Source organism: Cryptotermes secundus, unplaced genomic scaffold (genome assembly GCF_002891405.2).
Source record: "Cryptotermes secundus unplaced genomic scaffold, Csec_1.0 scaffold1087, whole genome shotgun sequence".
NCBI classification, from domain to species: Eukaryota; Metazoa; Arthropoda; class Insecta; order Blattodea; family Kalotermitidae; genus Cryptotermes; species Cryptotermes secundus.
This window is the reverse complement of record NW_019738889.1, coordinates 75,826-100,113: the sequence shown is the minus strand read 5'-3', so window position 1 is coordinate 100,113 and position 24,288 is coordinate 75,826. Positions and strand designations below refer to the sequence as shown.

Genomic DNA, 24,288 nt, shown 5'->3' with positions numbered 1-24,288 from the left:
GCTTACACCGCCTGGGAATTAGCGGCAGACATCTGCCTCTTAAAATTTCAGCGCCTACAAACCAGAGTTCTCCGCAGCACTGGAAACTTTCCAAGGTGCACACCATTCCGCGATTTATGTACGGCTTTCAACCTTCCTTATGTATACGATTATATAACAAAATTGTGCATGCAACAAGTAGAAGTTATACGAAGTCATGAGAATGAACATTTTCGCAGTGTAAGATATGGCGAAACTAGACGTATAATATACGTGTATAAGAGGTTCAAGCTTACGACCGTTCTTGTGACTGAGTTGCCGTTGTAGCTTATGATATGTATGATATTTATAATCTGCTCTGCAAAGCCTGGACTGACAGAGAACTTGTATATAGTGGAAAAGTAAGTATTTAAGTAACATGCTCTATTTGATATACGTACATATGACTAGGTGAAGCATGTTAATGAGGGAGAAACCCATCTTGTCTTCAGAGAGAATTACATGAGGATTTTGACCGTAAGAGTTCAGTGGAAGAAGAAAGTCTCTGGATGTCATCCTCAAGGGGCTTGGCGCCAAGACGGACTGATTGGTTGTAAACCGCCAATCGTAAAATAACTGCGATTCTGAAACGGCTCCCTGATGGGGCTTAACATCAAGACTGACTGACGGAGTAACCTTCCGTCGTAATGCGACTTTGACTTTGATTAACGCAGTAAGTTGGGACCATGAGGAGTTCGAGATAGTCTCTAACCGGTAAGGACACGATTGCGTAAGCTTAGGAATCTAAATTATTGAGAGCCGTTAACCGGCAACGACTGGTGAAAACATAGAAAGATTTATGTGCAATACAGTGATCTGTAAAGTGCGTCAATCCATGAAACTGATACAGTTAACTGTAGTTAGGAGTTGTAAAAGTCTAAAAATTCCCATCACCAATGCAAACCCCGTCTTTAATATCTAACACGTGACAATATAATACTTTCAGATTAGTTTTACACACAATTCATTTAACACCGTGGTCTCCTTGTTCTCAGAGAGATATAATTTTAAGATGATATTCATGTATGACAACAATGATTTACATCTTTATTTTCTGTTTTTCTCCCTCTATTTGTCGGTTCTTTTGACGAACTCCACCCATATTTCTTCTTTTGGTGAAAAAATAAATGCAGTCGGTATTGGTGTAAGAGATGTTGGTGTTTTGTCACATTTGCGAATTTCAAATTCTGATAAAACATGAACGATGCAAGCCTTATTCTGTGCCAGACCAAACCGCATGCCTGAAACAACAAAAAAGTAAATACTCCTATAGAGCTGCAGAACTTTTAGCGATATCTGACAAACTTGAAACAGTATTATGTAGTGCATTTATGAGGGCTCCTTTACTGAAAGGTGCAGAACTTGTGGCGGAGGAGAGGAGAGATGTATACAAAATGATGGTCAGATTGTGAGGCTGGAAGATACCACTTGAGGCATCTAGTCGGGAATGAAAATGAATACTAAAATTTATCCTGAGAAACTGTTTGAAGGTTTAGGCTGGATCAAGGTAGGATCCTTTTGCTGGTTGTTTCTTAAAGTACAAAAGCAGGATACATTATATTTCCTGAAGACTACCTTGACCGCCTCTGTAGTTTAGTGGTCAGAGTTCCAGCAGAGGTCCCGGGTTCGATTCCCGGCGCTACCACATTTTCTGAGAAATAGTGGGTCTGGAACGGGGTTCACTCAGCCTCGTGAGGATAATTGAGGTCTTACTTGAATGGTAGAGTAGCGGCTCCGGTCTAGAAAACCGAAATTAACGGCCGTGGGGCTATACAAACCGATTCGTTTGCGGACTAAAGCCACGGAGTTTTTTCTGTAGGCTACCTTAGAGCAGTAACATGCAAGATAGTAGATAATGTTTGAATTTCTCATTGACATGTGATTGACGGAAGTGTTTTGAGAAGAGATTCTAGTGACGTAGTAATGATGACGTGACGTGGATGGAGAGAATAACTGCAAAACATATTGGTCAAATTATCCGGTCTCCTGGATGAGATCTGAATCCTAGACCTCAGGGATAAGGATCATGAGTACTACAGCCCTGTAATGTATCTGTGAATGCAATACTCAGATTAAATACTTGTTCACACTATCACAGTATCAATTAATCCTATGCATCCTTCGCTTCTTAATATCTGTGATTACCTAGGCATATCCTGGGTCCCTCGCCGAAAGGGAAATGCGTGTATCGGGGTCTTTTCTCCTTGTTTTCTTCCGTGAACCGCTCGGGATCGAAATGGGTCGGATCTGGGAAGTACTGCGGATCATTCTGAATAGCAAGCATAGGTGTCACCACTGGTGTGCCGACTTCCACAGTGAATGTTCCTCCATTCGGCAGTGGCAGTTCGAACGGCTTTGTGCATAACCTGTTCATCAGTGGTACTGGTGGGTGCATTCTCAAGGATTCTGAAAATATAGGAATTAAATTAATTAAACCCTCTCACAGTGGCCGCGCGGTCTAAGGCAGTAATTGTCTTCTCCCGCTCAAGCACTAATCTTGGGTTCGAACCCCACTCAGGCATGGATATCTGTCTATGTCAATTCTGCTTTTGTACTGTAATGTGTAGGTAGAGGTCTTGCGTCAGTTTGATCCCCCGTCCAGGGAGTCCTACCAACTGTCTACAATATTCATAATTTCAGAATTAATTCTCAATTGTAACAGGCCAGAAAGCCTAATTCATTAAAGCAGAAGAAGAAGAAGAAGAAGTAATTAAATTAAAACAGTTGTGGATGCAGATGTGTTCCGGATTTCACGGAGATATTCCAAAATTAACGAAAGATGTACGCAATTTCCATATTCTAGTCAGATTGCATTATAGCACTGAATATTATGTCGCTAAACTTAGTTGGCTCGGTAATTATCAGATAGACTTGAAAGGATTCTGACGATGGTGTATAACACACTGATATGTTGGGATTTTGGACTTTATCCATCGTCCTGGTTTTTAAGATAACAAATAAAAACACGACGTTTCGGAAACTGGATCTGTTTCCGTCCTCAGGTGAAGGAAAACACCTATTCAGTTGGGTCCCTTAGAAAGAGCTAGGCTCAATCACTGGAGAAGTGAAGTCCAAAATAAGCCAAAAGAAGTTCGGTAATTATCGTTCAAATGTTTGGTCTCGGTTCTCGGAAGTAAAGTACTTCCGAGTGCTCATTGTCGTGGGTTTCACTGCAAACAGTNGGACCCAACTGAATAGGTGTTTTCCTTCACCTGAGGACGGAAACAGATCCAGTTTCCGAAACGTCGTGTTTTTATTTGTTATCTTAAAAACCAGGACGATGGATAAAGTCCAAAATCCCAACATATCAGTGTGTTATACACCATCGTCAGAATCCTATAGTAACTAATAGGATATGGTTTATGATGTGTACCTCTTTGTGACTATGCATGTTACGAACGCATGTAATATACACATATAGTCAGATAACACTCATTACCACGTAATTACAGAAGCAGCAGCGCAATGGAGACACTATGCAATGGAAAGGATTAAGATATAATTTAATATATTGTTATAATGGAGGAGAAAATAAGAAAGAAGTATGAAAGGGGTGAAGAAACGTAAGGACGGAGGAGCTGATAAGGCAAAGTTCGCCTTCAATTTCTACGTGTGTTTCTATTAGTGTATTATAATATATTGACTTCGGATAGCGTTATGGGATTTGGAACTTTGCTCTTAACTGATTTAGAACTTATTTTATACCGTCTAATATATTAACATTTGTCACGGCTTCTGTGAGCGGTGATCTGACCTCTCGAGGCTACTACCAACACAGAATGACATAACATAAATACACCAATGCGTAGAGTGGGGTTCAAACTCTAAACTCAAATATGTGAGTGATCCATTGCAGTAGGGACCCTAAACCACGCGGTCGCTGTGCTCCTCTAATGTGCTGTCTGTCATTAAGTGACGCAAACTAACGTTACCTTGTACCACCATTTCGAGGTATTCCATTTCATGGATGATGTCCAGGTCCACCTGTCCATTGTGTTGCCCCATCACGGAGTCCACTTCCTCCCTCAGCCGCTCTTGCACCTTAGGGTTACAGGCCAGATCATACATGAGAATAGACAATGCAGTGGATGAAGTTTCATATCCGTCTGCGAAGAAAGTCAGGGCCTGCGCAGCAATGTCTTCCTCCGTGAACTCTGGAAGTTCAGTATACCAAGCCGTCTTTATCTTTTGTATTAGTTATCTATGCGTTGAGGAGAATATTCGAACCGAAGAGAGATGAAGTGACAGGAGGTTGGAGAAAACTGCATAATGAGGAGCTTCATAACCTGTAGTCCTCTCCAAGTACAATTATAATGGTGAAGTCAAGGAGAATGAGGTGGGCAGGTCATGTAGCACGAATGGGGGAGAAGAGGAATGCATATAGGATACTGGTGGGAAAGCCAGAAGGAAAGAGACCACTGGGAAGACCAAGGCGTAGATGGTTGGACAATATTAAAATGGATCTTAGAGAGATAAAGCGGGATGGTATGAATTGGATTTATCTGGCTTAGAATAGGGAGCAGTGAAGTGTTCTTGTGAACACGGTACTGAACCTTTGGGTTCCATAAAATGCTGGTAAATTCTTGAGTAGCTGCAGAATTGGTTGGTCCTCAAGAGAGGCTCAGCTCCATGAGTAAGAGTAGGAAGAATCAGTTATCTGTAAACTTTTAAATTGCTAGGTTAGACGTGACATAGACTGGGGTGATTCTAAAATCAAACACTTTAATAGGGAAACCTCATTGGGACTAACGAGACATGAAAGTAGAGGGGAGAATAATATTTAAATGCGGTTTATACAACTTAATGTATAAAGATATGGGCTGGATTAAACTGGCGATCCAGTGGAAGGCTTTTGTGAATATGGAAATAGACTTTTGGATCCTATAAATACTTGAATTTCTTGCTCAGCTGAGTGACTGTTAACAATAAAGTGGTGTAGTGAAAAGGGGGCAAATAAGAGCCAGAAAATGGGGTCGGTTTAAGATTATACTTACTCTTATGCCATGGGATCGATTTGTCCTTGGAATTATTAAGATTTTCAGCCTTTTCCTTGAGCTGAATCAGTAACTGCAAGAAGTCGTTTCGTTTCACGTTATTTTCCAGGCGATATGTCACTGTTTCCTTGGTCATCCGTCGGAAGAAGTCAATCACTTCTGTCGGCGTGAATCTTGATAAAGATAGGAAAACATTTATATGTATCAAAATCGACTTTTATAATTTCTTTCCTGTGCATGTTGGTGTAGCCATAAAATTAGATTTGGTTCAAAATTCTACAGGGCTATCGATTATCCTCATGGAAGGCTTTTGTCAGTTGATTCAGTCTGTACAGGCGAATGGTGGGATGACCTTCATGACCACTTTGTCGCAATGGAAGTCGTATATAAATTCTGAGGTTTCACTGAGCTATCAAATATTTTATGCACGGCTGTTGCTATCAGCATTTTAGGCGTTGTATTTGCTGTATACTCTCGGACCTTAATCTGGAAATTTGACATTTATTTTCAAATTACGTAACACCTACTTCTAATTTTGGATCGGTGTTGAAGTTTTCGGGAAGCATATAACATGATCAAGTGAAGAAATAATATTGTCACGTGATTGAATGTGATTATAGACGAGGTTTTAATTGGTAATTGGATTTATTGAACACTTACAGATTTGTAACTATAAGCAATTATAAACGTTTCACTCATTCAAACGCTTTACATTTCAATATAGGAAACACTAGATCTTAGTCTGTTACAGTCTCCACTAGCCGTTGTTTGGTAGCGGCTTTCAACAGCGGACGTTCCTCTTCCTCTGACCTACCGAACTGTCCCCGGGCCTCAGCTACAAGCTGATCACAGCAACAGCTCAAAACGACTGAGCTGCAGTTCTCTATTTTTGTTTTTTTTTTATTGCTAGTGGGGTGGAACTAAGTCCCTTGTACTGCGGCCACTTCTGGCCTGTTGTACCAGCCCCAGATGATAGGTGAGGGTGATTGTGGAACAATTGGTGGAATGAAGATTGGCAGGGGAAACCGAAGTACTTGGAGAAAACCTGCCCCAGCGCCACTTTGTCCACCACAAATCCCACTTGACCAGACCCGGGATCGAACCCTGGCCGCCGCGGTGGGAAGCCAGCGACTAACCGCTTGAGCTATGGCGCGGCCAGTTCTCTGACTAACTCAGTAACTTCTCTTCACTAACAGACCCTAGCTCCTGTCTTGTCCTGCTTATAATATGTAGGCAGGAACAGCGTAGAAAACGCCGTTTCAATTTATTGTTTTATCCGCTAGTTGCCGTGGAATTGTTGCCTTCTTGTATGTTGGCAGAGCCGTTACCTCGCAACAGCTGTTATATATCGTCATGTTTCATAGTTGTTGCCTAGCAAGGGGTCTACGTGTCACAACATGAAGAACAGAATTGCAAATACTGAAAACTTTTCATGAAAGCACGAAATATAGATTTAGGTACTAACGACCCGTTCGCTAAATTTGTTATTCAAGGCACTGATTACGTTCACGCGAGCGTTTCGGGGATAGATACGTACCGGAGTGTAAATCGATTAATGACAGACAACAACTTAAGAGTCTATTCATTCAGTCAATATGACGACTAGGCTGTGGACGATCGAGGAATCAGATATCGATTCTGTGTTCCTGTCTAGTGGGTTCTGGGATTAAAAGAGCAGAAATATGAATCTGACAGCTTACATCTGTCTAGTATCGAGGGTAAAGCATTTTGACGATACCGTGGGATGTTGTAGGTAGAGGCTACCACTTGTTAAGTTAGTATATAAATATTTATTATATTTGCACAGTATATACAGACGAACTTGAAGAATTAAAGTCGCTGGTTCAATATAACAACAACAACAACAACAACAACACCGTTTGCAACAAACACCTGTTTCAAGTTAAGTCAGAGTTATATTACGACCGACGGTCAGTCGGCCAGTCTGTCTTGGAATAAAACACCCATCTGGGGCTTGCTATCAGATCTTTATTACTATCAGAGAGTTGCAGGTTTCTTGATGTGGGGGTCCCTCTCTGACGAGAGGACGGGTCTGTCCTTGACAGAGTCACAGTCAGCAATAATAAGTCTGTTGTCAGTATGTACAACATATACGTACAAGGCCTCTATCAGTCCAGGCTCAGTACAGCAGATCATGCCCTATCATTAATAGCTCCTGCTACAACAGCCGTGTAGTTGATTGAACAGTCGTATGTTTGACCGCCGCCAAGTTTAAACTTAACACGCTTATTTCTATCGTTATGTCTTTTTATATAACCTTGAGGAGGACCTATAGAAAACACGTCTGTTGGCTAATGAAGGACGCCTACTGTTGCCACGTATTGCTGTAGGAGTTACGTAGCAACGGCTTTTAGCCAGCTTAACAGCGGATGGTTCCTAGCCTGTGATTGGCTAGCCCTTGATTCACTGTTGGTGGTTCCTACAATAAAATTCAACTCCTCCTTACACCTTCATGTCGTGATGCTTAAGAACCACGGAGACATCTTTGTCTTTAACTTACTTTGCAAAAGCGCAACATACAGACTGTCCCAGAATAATGTTACCACAATTTCTTAACATTCATCTTCCATTCGTGGCACGTTAATAACAGAAATCTACAAGAACAGTAAGAAAATTGCAGAACAGAAATGTCATCGAAGTCTTCTGATTTAAGTTGTTCAGAATGTTCGCCATTAACGAAGGCTTAGCAACGGCAGTGCATTGTGATAACATTGTTCCGGAATAGATGTGTCTTTAAAGGACTTCATAGCTCAAGATTCACTTTCATAGAAGTTGCTGTCACATCAGTATACCGGCTCTGGAATAGAGCGGGTGTGCAGATATGCTGAAGCACACTGACCCGCTTCTGTAGTGGTAACAAACTTACTTCAATCTTAAAAAATCAGCAATCTTTGGAGTAAGAATTACAGAAGTCTGCTCGATCCCCCTCCATAAAGTGGGTTCCAAGAACTTCCTTCCGTATTTCCGAAATTCGGTGTCAGGATTTAGGAACGAGTTCTGCCGAAGCCCATATGCACAAATGGCCACTGAGTCCGCTGCAAACTTTGTAGTTATTGCCTTGGTTTGCCGCAGCCCTCCTGTATCAAAGAAAAAGATTTTCATTGTGCAGCTCATCTTAAATCTGCCATGATATATTACTGGATTCATAACGCTGGCTGCTAGAGAGATTATAAAATTTCGGTAATGATTTCTGCCACTCTGCAGAATCTCTTGTCCTCCCATAACTTAATTAGAAGTGNCCGGTTCTCACGGTCTCTTCGCTTGCAGATTTCTTATATTTTTCTTCTACCCTGAAGATGGAGGCGATACGTTCCTCCGAAACGTCGGTTAACACCACATATACACGGTGCCAAATCCCAGAAGACTGCTTTCTTCATAGTCACCGCCGTGAAAGCCTCAAATCTTATATAATAAACCTTGTCTGTTTCCTGTTAATTTCTATTATCGACTTGAAGTCTTGTCGCTCACAATACGGGAGAGGATGTAAAAGGAAGATGGACAAAAGGCATAAAGAAGAACTTTATGATTTGCTCTGATTATCACTTTTCTTTAAGGCGGCCAAGTAAAGAGAACTGAATTGGTGGAACATGTGAGAAATGGAAAATATACGTAAAAGTTCAGTTAAAGAATATGAAAGGAAGAGAACACTTTGGTGACCTAGACATAAATGGACGCATAATATTACTACTGGATTTAAATAAATTGAATGTGAATTTGTGAACTGAATATAGCTAACTCAGAGTATGGTCTTGTGAAAATAGTAATGAATTTATATGTTGCATAAACGATGAATAATTTCTCGATCAACTGAGAGACCACCATCTTCTAAAGAAGTATACGTACCACGTACAGACATGACTAAATAACTGTGAGATACAACAGAGAAAGTATGTTTCTAATTGATACATACTGCGTAGGCAGTCTGCACATTTTCGTGACCGAAATCTTGATACGCCATCTAAACATATTGCTGCTAATTCTCCGGGTATTAATTAGTGACAGCCAAAACAATTGACTACCAGTGCACGTTCTAGTTACGTGACTCTGTAGAACGACGTTCCGCTCAAGGACAGTAACACCTCGAGCCTACCTTACTGCTCCACTAAGAAATTAGAGACAAGACATTTTAGGAAGCATGGCCACGGAATTAAAACAATTCCAGTTCTTTAGAATTATTCCAGATAATTAGTAAGTAGGAAATTGGAAGTACTTTGGAATTAACTACCAGTCATTGAGTTATTACTTTCGCTCAAACACACTCTAGTATCTTCTTAAAAACTCTCTTCAGTCCAGAACAATTTTAATAGGTACAGAATTTTGTCACGTGTTAGGGCTGTGACTATTAGACGGGTTTCGGATGAGGTTTGTTGACCATTTACACATGGCACTCAGAACTGCAGATAATTACAGTGCTATCGCTGATCTATACACTTTACAGTTTACATTCGCTAGTGTCTCCAGTTTTCACTATAACCCCTCGACNGCAACGGATTTCAACGCAGTAATTATACGAGACCCACTGTAACTGCAACATATATGAAGTCTTCATTGCACAGCCAAATTCCTTCTTCTTCGCCATCACTTCTCAACGATTTTCGACTGTTATCTCTAGAGCCTCCCTCAAGTCTCCTGACAACTCCTCCTCCGTTCTCAGGCTCATATCCTGGCAGGCTGGCTTATCGAAACTTAACTGACTCAGACGATAAGCTTTGTCTTTTTATAACCCCTCGATATGGACCGCAAAGAAAACACTGCTCTTCTATCGTTGCGTTAATTCGTCTTTACGGAAGCGTGCTTAGCCAGTCACTCCAGAGCAACGGCTTTACGCGTCACATCTCGTATCCTGATAATTCCTCTATTGTTGCGTGCGGGCATTACCTAGCAACGGCTGTTTTTCGGACTCCACAATTCTTCATTTGAATAAATATGCCATAGTATTCATTTGACCATGATCCGCATGTCTCCTCTGAAACCTTTTCTAATTGAACTTTGTTTAGCAAGATAATTCGTATCAGCTAACAAAGTGTCAGCATAGAACATGCAAATCCATGTTGCAGTAACATAGATGTGTCACACTCTTAACTGTGCGATGTAACCAGAACTATGCAAAAATATGGGAGTTGAAAATCGCGTGATAAATGAAATGAATTATGGTGAGAAGGTAAAAGAGATAGGCACGAACCTAATGTCCAATCAAATGTTCGTATAAAAGAAAAGATAGCATACGCATGAAGAATATAGATCTCAGTATGCTATGACGTATTTGTTCTTTCCTTATTAATAAAATATATTAAGATCCTGTCTACAACATCCATTTTTCTCATGAGATCCTTTAAAATAACTGTATTGAAATCCCTTATTTATTACATCACACATATTTAATGACCTATCGATTAAAGCATGTATCTGCTCCAGCCCACACCAGTAAATTATCGTTGGCCCTCATCCGCACCGTCGATCTTGGTTTCGAACCCCGTCGGGAAACATGACTTAATTTGCGTTCGTTCCAAGACCGTTTATGTGTTCGGAAATTACCTGGGCTGCAACATACAGTTGCACAAAGAGCTTGAGCAGAACTTGTGTAGATTTCAACCTACGTGTAGAAGGACAGAGAGAACATTAAAAATAAAACTAGAAAGGGTACACAGATTAAAGTTTATAAGGTGACAGCAAACTCTGTGCTTATGTATGGAACCGGAAATTGGCCTCAGAATAAATTAGAAAGGGGAAAATTGCAATAGCATATATGTACTTCTTAATTCGTGTTTCTGGGTATATTTTATGAATTTTAATTAAATTCCTTAGAATATTTTTCAACAAAATTACCGTTATATAATTAGGGCCTCATCTTAAGGACCCCAAATTTTTTAAACTAGAAGGATCATATTCATCGAACAACGACCGCTGATGAACTAACCATCTTCATGCAGCTGAGCCCTTCTTGAGAAGCCGCCAGTTGTGCGGTTACTCAAGAAATTCCAAACATTTTATGGAACCTGAAGGTTCATTACCGTCTTCACAAGATCAATCTAGTCCACACCACCCCATTATATACGCTTAAGATCCATTTATTATAATCTACCCACTTACGTCTTAGTCTTCCTGATGGTCTCCTTCCTTCTGACTTTCTCACCAACATTGTACGTGAATTCCTTTTCCCCTATTCGTGTTACATGCCCTGCCCATCTCACCTCCCTTGAGTTGGTATTTCTATTTATACTTGCAGAAGAGTACAAGTTATGAAGCTCCTCATTATGCAACTTTGTCCAACCTCATATCATGTCATTTCATCTCTCTTCAGTCAAAACATTCTCAGCAACCTCTTCTCAAACACACTCAGTCTGTATTCCTCCCTTAAAGTCAGAGACCAAATTTCACACGCAAACAGGACCACAGGCAAAAATATAGTTTTGTATAGTCTAATTTTTACGTTTTTGGGTAGCAGAAGGGAAGACAGAAGTTTCTGGGATGAATGGTAGCAAACATAACCCGAATTCAGCTACCCTTTGATTTTCTCCTGCATCGAATTTCGATTTGTTACCCTCGTTCCTAAACATTGTGTCACATTTTCAAAACATCTGTTACCCATCTTTATGTCATGATTTTGTCCTGCATTCTTCTGACGAGACAGCAGCATATACTTAGTTTCCTCTGCGTTTACTTCTAGACCAACCTCCTTACTTGCGTCAACTAAAGTTTATTTGTTTTTCTATATTGTACACTTATCTATTGTACATTATCATCCAGTAGATTCACATCATCGGCGTAGACCAACAGCTGATGTGTCCCGTTTAATTTCAGGCCTACCTGATTTTCCTGGACCTTCCTAATGTCATATTATAAAGCAGTGTTGGAAGGTAGTGGTGATTAAGCATCTCCTTGTGTTAGACTATTCTGGATAGGAAATTTATCAGACAACTGTTTACCTACACGTACTTTACTATACGTTTCGTTTAAATACAGTTTAATCAACCTAATAGTTTCTTCGGTATCTCACGCTCTATAAGAACATTGTTCAATACTTCCCTCCTAATTGAATCATAGTCTTTCTTGAAGTCTACCAATAGCTGATGTACTGTCTCATCGTACTCCCATTCTTTCTCCAATATCTGACAAATGCAAAAGATCTGATCTGTAGTTGATCTGTTACGTCGAAACCCACTGATGATCCACAATAATTTTATCTATATATGGACTTAACCTTGAGAGAAAAATATTGGATAAAATTTTGTATGAAGTTGATAGCAGTGATATCCCCCGATAATCACTACCACCAGTTTCACCCTTCACCACTGATCAGGCACTATTTCCTTATGCCAAATAGAAGTAATTAGACTGTGGATCCTAGAACGCAATATTTCGCCTCCTGCTTGAATAAGTTCTGCCGGAATTTGATCACTACCTGGCGATTTACACCGTTACCCACACGCCCAAGGACGCCCCATAGCTAAAGCGGTTAGTCGCTAGCTTCTCACTGCGGCTGCCCGGGTTCCATCCCTGGTCTGGTCAAGTGGGATTTGTGGACAAAGTGGCGCTTTGATGGGTTTTCTCCGAGTACTTCGGTTTCCCATGCCAATCTTCATTCCACCAAATTCTCCATCATCACAATAACCCGGGGCAGGTACATTAGACCAATCAGTGGCCACCGTGCCGAGTGGACCCAACCGGACTCCACTCCTCACTAAGCGAATTTTCCCTCACGCCCAACCCCCAAGCTGGAGGACCACCCTATGTCGGTAGTCCATGGCTGCTCCGTTGAAGGAACTCTTCATTACTCTTTCGGATTTTGTGTAGTAAGGTAACTTATTCGTTTTGCTTACCTTCACCGTTGTCTTGCCTCAGATGCTCGAGTAGGTCCTTGCAGACGTCGTGGATAAGAGGGTACATCAACTTCAACTTTCCTGACGTAAAGCCGGGTGTTAGTTTTGATCTCGTCTCTCTCCACCTGTAACACATTTGCTGGAGCTTGCAAACGCGTTCAGATTGCATGATATACTGGCAATTAGATATAACCAGACCTGTGATACAAGAACATGAAGATTCAAGACTGACAATACCACAATCCTGCCTTCAACGTGATTCTGAACTGGTTCCAACCGCCTCTCTGTCTCATAGCCTATACTACTAACATATATTGTCACATTTCAGCATTCTAATGCACTCAGGCCACGCCATAGCTCAAGCGGTTAGTCTCTGGCTTCCCACCGCGGCGGCCAGGGTTCGATCCCGGGTCTGGTCATGTAGAATTGTGGCGGACAAAATGGCGCTGGGGCGGGTTTCTCCAAGTACTTCGGTTTCCCCTGCCAATCTTCATTTCACCAAATTCTCCATCAACAGAATCACCCAGGGCAGGCTACAATAGGCCAATCAGTGGCCGCCGTGCCGAGTGGACCCAGTTGGACTCCACCCCCCACTAAATCTTGATGCACTCTGTAGACCTGACTTAGAGGTGTCTGCACAGTCTAAGTGCAACGCAGTTCCCTATGCCTTCACTAGACCTTACTACATGTTTCGGCCAAAATGGCCATCTTCAGGTGTGTAGATTGTAAGAATTCAGGGCTCTGCTACTCAATGTAATGCAGAGTCCTAAGTACTAGAACCTGAACACCTGAAGATAGGCATTTTAGCCGAAACACCTAGTGAAATATTATCTACTGAAGGAACAGCGAAATACGTTGCACCTAGACATAGCTAAGATGTAGAGTGTGTGAATGTCCTCTTATTTCTGTTGTGGTATTCCAATTCTTGTTTCGCATAGTGGTTCCCCCCACCTCGTAGTCTTACAGCATGCATTGTTAAAGTATTCATCTGAACATTTTCCTTCCATATTTTTCCAGGTGTTCCAATTGTATGTTTCCGAACAGATGCCCGCACTAAATTATATACACGTTTCTCATCTTCCTATCCTAGTCACACGCCATGCCCATCGAAATTCTGTCGTCTCGTCCACTAGGTGACTTGTATAAATTAAAAAAGTTCCTTATTATGCAGGCAGAATATCTACTCGTATTTGATTATTTACTTTATCGCCTGTAACCGTTCATCATAATTTGGTGGACTCTTTTATATTAATTATGTTTCTATTAAGTTAAGATCACGAGAAATACATACAGAGATCCGGCAGATAGCCAACTTTTTACACGCAGAAGTGACACAGTTCAAGTTTTCCTATGTGGACAAGAAGTAACATCTGGTACATTTCCTGGAATTCTGGCAGTTTCAGGAAAGTCGGAAAGTCTTTGAGAATTTGAGAGCTGACAGCTTGGAACAGCTATAACTTAGAAGTGGGAGGGCCGGAGCCTCATCCCGTGATCGTAATGAATCAAGTCGCTGTCAACCTTAGCGTCAGGTCAGCAACTGCCAGAGTCACATAGCAAAGCAACCTGATTGGAAATTCACAAATTTAGGGAAACTCCTAGTTTTCAAACTAAACCAATGGCACTTGTTAGAGGAGTGGATTTTTTTGGAATCTGGGATTCGTGGACCTCAGGGTTCGGAGAGACAGTCTTCATTCAACTTTCGGCCAAGTCAGACACAAAAACATAAGTACGTTACTTCGCTAAAAATATTACTAGTTAAACCCAAATAAGTGTAACTATTAGAGTTTCCTTTGTGTTCAGGAAGCTGAAGCTAATTAAATAATTACTAAGTGCAAAAGTCTGAAGTGGTGTATGTGATTGTAGCGTAAGAATCTTCCTGCCCTGCCCGACCCAGGCTCGTAAGACCCCCGAGATAAGAACTCATCTCTGCCCATTACAGAACAGAACCCAGCTACTCCCGCCTGTTCCTACTTGCGAGACACCTAATGGTAGTACAGGAAACGAACTCCCGCCTGCCAGCACCAACAACCACAATTCTCCTCCCTTCCCACCTAACGTCTCGCCATCCACGAGAAGAGGGAAGAGGGCAGTAACTCCAGTGGAGGCGTCCAGACACGAGGTGCAGGTGAGCAGCAGCACCGGAAGGAAGGGATACAGGCAAAGAACTCTCGCCATCCACGAGAAGAGGAAGGAGGGCAGTAATTCCAGTGGAGGGGTCCAGACACGAGGTGCAGGTGAGCAGCAGCACCGGAAGGAAGGGATACAGGCAAAGAACTCTCGCCATCCACGAGAAGAGGAAGGAGGGCAGTAACTCCAGTGGAGGCGTCCAGACACGAGGTGCAGGTGAGCAGCAGCACCGGAAGGAAGGGATACAGGCAAAGAACTCTCGCCATCCACGAGAAGAGGAAGGAGGGCAGTAACTCCAGTGGAGGCGTCCAGACACGAGGTGCAGGTGAGCAGCAGCACCGGAAGGAAGGGATACAGGCAAAGAACTCTCGCCATCCACGAGAAGAGGAAGGAGGGCAGTAACTCCAGTGGAGGCGTCCAGACACGAGGTGCAGGTGAGCAGCAGCACCGGAAGGAAGGGATACAGGCAAAGAACTCTCGCCATCCACGAGAAGAGGAAGGAGGGCAGTAACTCCAGTGGAGGCGTCCAGACACGAGGTGCAGGTGAGCAGCAGCACCGGAAGGAAGGGATACAGGCAAAGAACTCTCGCCATCCACGAGAAGAGGAAGGAGGGCAGTAACTCCAGTGGAGGCGTCCAGACACGAGGTGCAGGTGAGCAGCAGCACCGGAAGGAAGGGATACAGGCAAAGAACTCTCGCCATCCACGAGAAGAGGAAGGAGGGCAGTAACTCCAGTGGAGGCGTCCAGACACGAGGTGCAGGTGAGCCGCAGCACCGGAAGGAAGGGATACAGGCAAAGAACTCTCGCCATCCACGAGGAGAGGGAGGAGGGCAGTAACTCCAGTGGAGGCGTCCAGACACGAGGGGCAGGTGAGCAGCAGCACAGGGAAAGGAAGGGATACAGGCAAAGAACTCTCGCCATCCACGAGAAGAGGGAGGAGGGCAGTAACTCCAGTGGAGGCGTCCAGACACGAGGGGCAGGTGAGTAGCAGCACAGGGAAAGGAAGGGATACAGGTGACAAAAAGAAATAATAAGTGACGTAAAGTCGAGCAAAAGGCAGGTTACAAGTGGTGCCAAACGAAGGGGCCACAACGAAGGGCAGTTACACGCCTTAGGTCCATATCTGTTCCTGCAAACGTCACTTTCAGACTTTTGAAATTTATGTTCTTCCAGCGAAGTGCGAGTAAGAACAGAATTTCTACACCCATGAAAAACAAGTAGGAAAATAGAGATTTTTATCTCCTGCTAATCTTAAGTGTTTTGCAAAATGGAAGAAGTGTAGTTACAGAATTAGTCTACAAATATTCACATATTCACCTTTATCAGTATCTTGCATTTTATTTAGTGTTCTGTACTGCGTAAGACATGTAACGTCAAATTGCAAAACAACCGTGGTTAACAGAGTTGTAAAAGGATTTTGGGGAACCAGTTGATATCTCCAAGGCAATATATAATTAACTCTCCTTCACGACTCGCGAAAGGCACGAGAAGCAGAAAAACTGGAATCGAAGACCTTGATGTTCCGAATGCGACTGAACATTAGCATCTGAAAAGCGACGAGTCCTTCAGTTCAGTATCTAGAACATATATTATTTTCTGTCGCCCTGTTCTTGAAAGACACAGCCATTTTATAAGAGTTCATTGTGTTCTTCTTTTGACGATGATCATGATAACAGTGATGATGATGATGATGATGATGATGATGATGATGATGATGATGATGACGATACTGATAAAAGCAAAAGGAAAGAGACCATTTGGGAAAACTACTGGAAACATGTATTGATCTTGTTGTTGTTATTGGAGAGGGTGGGTTTCCCCATGCACTTAGACCAACTGTTGGTCCATTGTGTGTCCCCCTGTGATATTCTACCAGTCTCTATATCCTACCGGTACTGTTGCGTGCCATCAGTCCCGACTCAGCCAGCGAGTTCGGCCTCTCCTGGCTCAGTGGTATCTCGATGCTTCCCCCATCTACCAGAGGCGTTAGAGACTACTGTTGGGCGGGGAATGTCCTGAATTTGGCTCAGAGGCCCCCTTGGGACATGAGGTTCTTTTACGTGCCGTAAAGCTATGACACGGGACCCACGGCTTAAAGTCCCTCCCGGAGGAGAGAATCTTTCCGCCCTTAAAAATTCCACGACCTCCGCCGGGTTTGAACCCGCGTACCTTGAGTCACGAGGTGGGAACGTTACCCCTAGACTACGGAGGCCGCTATGTATTGATCTTAATGGCAGGTCTATAGGTTGTCATGGTGTACAATAGACTCGATTAGCTTAGGACACGGTCAGGTCTTCGGCTTTTGTGATCAAGTTCATGAAACTTCAGAATCCATAAACTGTGGAGGTTTCTGGATTGGGCAGTTATCAGCTTCTGAACAAAGGACACTATTCCATGGCATTTGTTGAATTCGTTAATAAGGGTCCCATACTTACACGTTTCCCCTCAAAACAAAAGGATTCCTCCCAAATAGAGGATCTATATCAACATTGGAGTGGAAGTCGTTATCTTGAAAACTTGAGAACTCTTTCACGATAACTGTTTTGACCAGCTCTGGATCCCTGAGCAGAACTACAGGTTGACGGAATTTGAAGATACCCCCGCACTTGTATCCATTCAGCTTCCTGAAACAGAAATTGAGAGTAGAATCTATAGGGCTCTGACGTTGGTGTATGACAGTCGGAACTACTTTGTCCATCGTCCGGTATTCTAGGGGACATTGAAGAACACGACGTTTCGGAAACGGGATCTGTTTCCATCCTTGGATGAGAGAATGGGAAACACCTACTCTGTTGGGACCGCTAGAAACAGCTAACTTTAATCTCTGGTCCAGTGACTGAGGTTAACTCTGTGTAACGCACCTCAACTGAGAACGGAAACAGTTTTAGTTTCCGAAACGGATTGTACTTTATTGTTCCTTGGAACACCGGACGGCGGACGAAGTCCAAATAGCCAGTAATCTCGAACAATTAAGAGGTATGCGAAATAGACACAAAAACGAGAATTTGTGTGAAGCCTTTCCTAAATTACTTTACCATATGGTAATAACTATCCTATAAATTTCGAGCTTTTACTGCCAGAAATTTGTTTTACTACGTTGATATTTTCCAGATTAATTTTCATCTGTTTACCAGTAACAGTCTTGGTAACATTCTCCTAGAGACTTCTTGCCAACAATGTTGTCTTTAAGAGATCCAAAGAATAAAATCGGTTCTAAGAAGGGCACTCCTTTCTTCCTCCAGTAGTTGTGTGTCCAGGTAAGATATACGTAAATCAACACGCAAATTACTGCAATCGGTATCATCCACGTGAATTCGAAACCAAGGGACGCCATTTTCAAGTAACTGGAACAAATGAAGACTGTAATTTAGGTAGTTTTTTTTTTGCAAATAAGAGATTGGAAGATATATTAAAAAACTACATGTTCACCACCTCCACCAATAACAAAAAGTGACAGCAACAGTAGTAGTAGTAGTAGTAGTAGTAGTAGTAGTAGTAGTAGTAGTAGAGTGGTAGTACTCGTAGCATTAGCAGTAATTTGATTCGTTTCAGACTGGACTAATCTAGCCAAACAGAAGGATACATAATACATTCAAATTTAAAACTCCGTGATCTGTAGTCCGCAAGCGAACTCTACCTACCGAGTAACCGCTGCCTGTCGGCGAAGTTACTGCCAACTTTAGCGGATAGAGGGTGTCGCGTGGTCAGCGCAACGAATCCCCACGGCCGTTACGCCCGGTTTTCTAGACTGGGACCGCTATTTCCATGAAATAGCTCCTCAATTATCTTCACGAAGTTGAGTGAGCCCGCTTCCAGACCCATTAATTCTCAGAAAATCTCGTAGCTCCGGGAATCTAACCCGGGACCTCTGGATTTGTAACCAGGAACTCTGACCAATATACCACAGAGGCGGTCTCAAATTTACAAAATATAATAAAATGAAATGAAAAGATACTTATTCACTAGAATTATACAAGGGACATAACCTGTACAGAAACTGAATTTCTATTGAAAACATCAAAAGGCTATGCAGTAACAAAGTAGGATTTATGAATTATGACAGGAAGTCCTTAACATACACTGAAGAAATGTGGATTATGTATCGAAAATAATTAGGATGTGATGGATTCTGTATCAAACCTCTTCTCTCAGATCTCCTATACCGGGTACCGAGGAGATACTCATAGATTCGATGTCGATGCGGTTGATTTGTAGCGAAACTGCTGTTCAGAGTGTTGGACGCGTCACCAGGTATCACGAATCTGTTTTTGTGTTTTCTTTCATATATTTTAGTGGAATTTCACAATAGTATCTTCAGCTAGGCTACGAACGTTCCTTCTTGCCGTCTTGTTTCGTTCCGTAATACATAATCATAATCTGATATGAATCCAAAACAAATACATTTCAGTCGACATAGCGTTGTTAAGTATCCCACGGTTCACAGCTCTCAGTTCTCAGGCATAAAAGAATCGAATATATGCGGCATACTATGAACGTTTTTGAGCTGCAATGTAATAAGAATTCAGATACCCCGAACCTCGAATTATTGTTCTCAGTTCTTCCTTCTTATCTGTCTGTGACTCTACAGCCCTTGTTGGACCTCGGTGACTCTTTCAGTTTCTTAATCCTATACACAGTCGGTAAAACTCCTTGAACGGGGGATCAGCCCGTCGGAAGGCCACTACCTACACAAAGAACAACTTAAACACAGAATAAAGGCACAGACATCCATGCCTTGTGTGGGATTGCAACCCACAATCCCAGCGCTTGAAATGTAGTACTATATAGTAACATCTATATAGGTTGATAAAAGAAACACAATAATTTAACATTGTATTTCANAAACAAAGTTGTATTAAGTAAGATTTTAGGCTTTCACGGCGGTGACTATGAAGAAAGCAGTCTTCTGGGATTTGGCACCGTGTATATGTGGTGTTTATACACGGTGCCAAATCCCAGAAGACTGCTTTCTTCATAGTCACCGCCGTGAAAGCCTAAAATCTTACTTAATACAACTTTGTTTACTATTTCTCCTTAATTTAAATAATATGAAAGAGTAACCAGTCAGTTGAAGTCTGGCTTTCGCTGGAGTGAATGGAAGCAGGAGAAGTAATTGTGATACCGCCGATGGCAGTAATTGGGAAATTGTGAATTGTGTAAGTGTAAGAGCGAATGTGCAGTAAATTCACTAAGATCCAGAACGGCGTGAAGTTATTTGTCGCGTGACCTACTCAACACGTGAAAATACTTATATATGCTTACATATGGGAATACAAATAAATATACGTACGTAGATTCATGCACACGTATGTACGTACACACATACATACATATATGCAAGCATGCGTGCATATTTACATCCATCTATCCATCTATACATACATACATACGTACATACTTACATATATACATATATAAATGAGGTTTCAATACTGATATTTCCTTCTTCCTACAATCCTAATTATTAAAGTAGAGAAACTGTAATTATATCTATTATTTGAATGGGTGTGACTCTTGGACTCTAGCCCTAAGAGAAGAACACAGATCGACGGTGTCTGAGAAGAAAGTTCTCAGAAAATATTTGTGCTTCGATAGTAAGTGGAGGTTTTTCACAACAACCTATTAATGAGGAGGTTCACAAGATGGACAAGATGACCAAACTAAAAGTGTATACCTAATTTTGGTCGGACAGTCTGAAAATGGGGATCTGGCAGTAAACACGATGGTATTAAAACACATGAAGAGATTCGTAGAGAGGGTGTGGGCTGGATTAGATCTCGTGTTGGATTTGAGGGTTTCACAGCAGTGGTTATGAACATTTTTATCTGCTGCGATATAACGCTGTGCTATCCGTTGGATATCAACCGGTTTCGAAGGAAATGCCACCACCTTCACGCTATTACATGATTGACTTATTCTTCGACCAAGAAAATAGAGACGATATGTTCCCCCGAAACTTCGGTTGACATTCAGCAGACTACAGGGCATTATGTCCCCGAAGATAAACCTCTTCTGAATTAAAGCTGGTTCAGGAAGACGTCAAGAGGCAGGCTTATTTGGAAGCAGTTATGAACCTATGGATGACATGAAACGCAGGGAGTTTCTTTACCGGCAGAGACATTAAAAGTTTGTACTGAAAGACTTCGCTCCATTGGCTTAATTCTCACGCGTATGTGTTACGTCATTAAAGACTACAGAATAGCAAGGTTTTATTCGATAACATCCTACCCCTGTCATTGGCAAGGATTCGACATGCATTTCAATGTGGACACAAGAACCGAACTAGGTAAATACTTCCAGCGATAGCTCGATACACTGCAAATAGTACTGGCTATCAATGGAACGTATAATCTAATATTGGAATATTCATAATAACTATGAAATTGTTATACCGATTCGTCACAACAGTTAGAAACCCGCCTATATATTATTTTGTAAGTTATTAACTTTTCTTATGTATCAGTGTCCCGTTTCCGCTTAAATTGCTTTATTTGCCTTCGAAGAGGCATGGGAAGAACTGGACGTATTTCCAAGCATGATCAGTGTGTATATCATGTTTCGGTTAGTTGGCATTCAATCCATTTGCAATTTCTGACTTTTAACACGAAAGTCGCGCCCGAAGGAGTTCAGTACATTAGGAAAATCGAATTAATTTAATGGGGAATGATCACCGCTGTGATTCTTACGCAGAGTAAGTCTGTCACTAGAACACCTAGTCCTTACTAATGCCTACAGAACATTGGAAAATGATTCGTCCCAGGCTGCAGACGGTCGAAGCTTCCTATGGTAACTGATAACTATTGAATTATTATGTACGTATTTAGAAAACTGCATAATGAGAAGCTTTATAACTTGTACTCTTCGCCAAGTATAATCAGAATGATCAAGTCAAGGAGAATGACGTGGGCAGGACATGTAGCACGAATGGAGGGAAGAGGACTGTTTAAAGGATATTGGTGGGAAAGTCAGAAGGAAGGAGACCACTGGGAAGGCCAAGAAGTAAGTGCGTGTACAATATTGAAATGGATCTTAGAGAAATAGGATGGGATGATATGGATTGGATTGATATGGCTGAGGATAAGGGCCAATGGAGGGTTTTTGTGAACACGATAATGAACCTTCGGCTTCCATAAAATGCTCGGAAATTCTTGAGTAGCTTTAGAATTGGCGGCTCCTCAAGAAGGGCTCAGCCCCATAAGTAAGTAAATATTTATTTGAGGAATCTGAGTCAACTTCTGGGTCTACGTCATGTTGACTGACATACACTGGGATGATTCTGGTGAATGACTCAGAAGAAATGTGAAAAGATGTGTTAGAATATTTTTGGTATGGACACCATACTAGAGGTAAGGAAAATCACGAAATTCCACAATCAGAATAGCTGATACTGTACTTGGGAAGAATTGGATCTGGATACGTGACGAAAATTATTCGAGCACTCCACTGCTTTTTTAAGCTGCTAGTTACATGCAGTTAGCGCAGATATCGTAAGAATATACCCCACGCCTTCTTTAAAGATTATGTTGTGAAATTTACAAGAATCAAAAATTTAAGTCGAATGTGCACTCAACACCTACCTTTCGCAAGGCGTTGCCTTCTCGCACTCCACTGTGAAGTGTTGTGGAGCAAGGAAATATTACTGCGTGATAACTGATCAGAACGTTTAGTTGCGAATTCAAGTAGCAGCCCAGGGATTGGTTCGGTCCTAAACCGTGCGACCTTGAATCTGCTTGGGACCTTGTCCCGTCCTGTTTCCTAAATATCTTCGTTCTTATTGGAGAAGAAAAGTTGTTTTGGCGTTGTCTAGTAGCCAACGAAATGCTAATTTCTTTTGCAAGTAAACATTTTAAAGCAGATGTGTGATCCGAGATTAACACGAAAGTGTTTATAAAGAATACTGGCTTCTAGTATGTGACACCATGGGTTTGATAGTTTACAGACGTTTCGGCGGAACGTATAACGTAAAGTTGCAGTCATCATATTTCTTGCAAACACCGGTAAACTCCTTCCACACTATGCAACATCGCATTCCAGAAGACAGAATTCCTTCAATAGTAAAAACTGCACTTTAAAACTCTTTTAACAAATTTATACGCCTTATATGAAACGTGTATTTTCATTACTGTCCTCTCAATATTCCGCCACTAGTCCTTATTCTGCACCAAATTAATCCAGTCCATAACATCCTAACCTCTTTCCTTAAGATACATTTTAGTATTATTCTGCTGGCCGTGCCATAGCCAAGAGAAACATGGATCCTGGATGATTACTAGGGCCCGGATTTTTATGACCTAAAAACTATAAATATATGCATGCACTTATGACCCCAAATTATGTCAAATATGACCTAAAAAGTGTAAAATATGACCTTAAATATTAAATGGGACATAAAATTTCACAATTTTAATTACAACTTTTACTAGAGTTTAAGAATAAAGATGATGAATATATGATAGTAGGTCCTACTTACCAAATTAGCCCTATTATGTCTCTGAAGGAAAGAAAACTGATGGAATTTCGACATTTCGTACTGGATTAAACCATTCATTGTCTTCTTTTTAATACTGATATTTGCGTTCATATTTTAGACAAACACTTGTGCACATGGTGTGAACACTATCTTAACTCTGTTATCTAAAAACACCATTTAAAAGAACACAAGCTATTCACGTCTCAATTTTCACTGAGTTATTCACGTCTCAATTTTCACTGTTACAATTGCAAATTAACTACATGCATTTTCAAATTTTCAAACTTGAAAGATCGCAGATTATAACTAAGGATAGTTTTGTATTTGGAAAAACTTCGTTCCACATCACATGATGTGACAGGAGCATATTTGAAGAATGTCAAGTCGTTTGGTGACAGTTCTGTATCATCTTCGAATGTTGCTAGTTTACCGGAAAGTATATTTGCAATCTTGCATAATGTTAACTAACCAGCATTCCGATGAAGAACACTTTCTATTTTGGTTTTAATTCTGTCACTTACTTCACCACGAGTTCGGTTTAGTTCATTGTCAATGCCCTTTACAGTGTCCAACGCGTCACGGATTTCAGTCCCTACAAATTCCATGCGAGTTATTGCACCTGATTTTGAACAGAAGTTTGACTTTATATATGCCAGATTTTGTGCTAGAGTGGTAGAGAATAAGTCCTTGACAACTTTAATTGATGTTGACTCACTGCTGTCAAAGCCATTAAACATTTTCTCAATGGCTGTGTAATTTTCACAATAATATGCCACAGCATCCAACCATGTACCCCACCGTGTGATGACAGGCTGTGGAGGAAGTGGCAGTAGAGGA

At 41.5% G+C, this 24,288-nt stretch overlaps 1 protein-coding gene across 1 annotated transcript; it reads right to left on the bottom strand.

The window, feature by feature from the left end:
* Nucleotides 1-910: 910 nt before the first annotated feature.
* Nucleotides 911-22,665, bottom strand: LOC111871302 (cytochrome P450 6k1). The gene is made up of 9 exons (XM_023864306.2): nt 22,559-22,665; nt 18,113-18,325; nt 17,417-17,605; nt 12,854-12,978; nt 7,900-8,110; nt 5,013-5,185; nt 3,951-4,172; nt 2,164-2,424; nt 911-1,259 (listed from the first exon to the last, which is right to left on the bottom strand). The coding sequence occupies exons 2-9, from the start codon at nt 18,313-18,315 to the stop codon at nt 1,087-1,089; spliced, it is 1,557 nt and encodes a 518-aa protein (XP_023720074.1). The 5' UTR covers nt 18,316-18,325; nt 22,559-22,665; the 3' UTR covers nt 911-1,086.
* Between the last annotated feature and the right edge of the window lie 1,623 nt (nt 22,666-24,288).

Bases quoted from the DNA above. Each gene is read 5' to 3' on its own strand.
- LOC111871302 (XM_023864306.2), bottom strand. From the start codon at position 18,315: ATGGCGTCCCTTGGTTTCGAATTCACGTGGATGATACCGATTGCAGTA. The intron at 2,425-3,950 runs GTAACGTTAGTT...CTATATTTTCAG, and splicing joins CCTCGAAATGGTGGTACAAG to AATCCTTGAGAATGCACCCA. The intron at 1,260-2,163 runs GTAATCACAGAT...TTGTTGTTTCAG, and splicing joins GGGACCCAGGATATGCCTAG to GCATGCGGTTTGGTCTGGCA.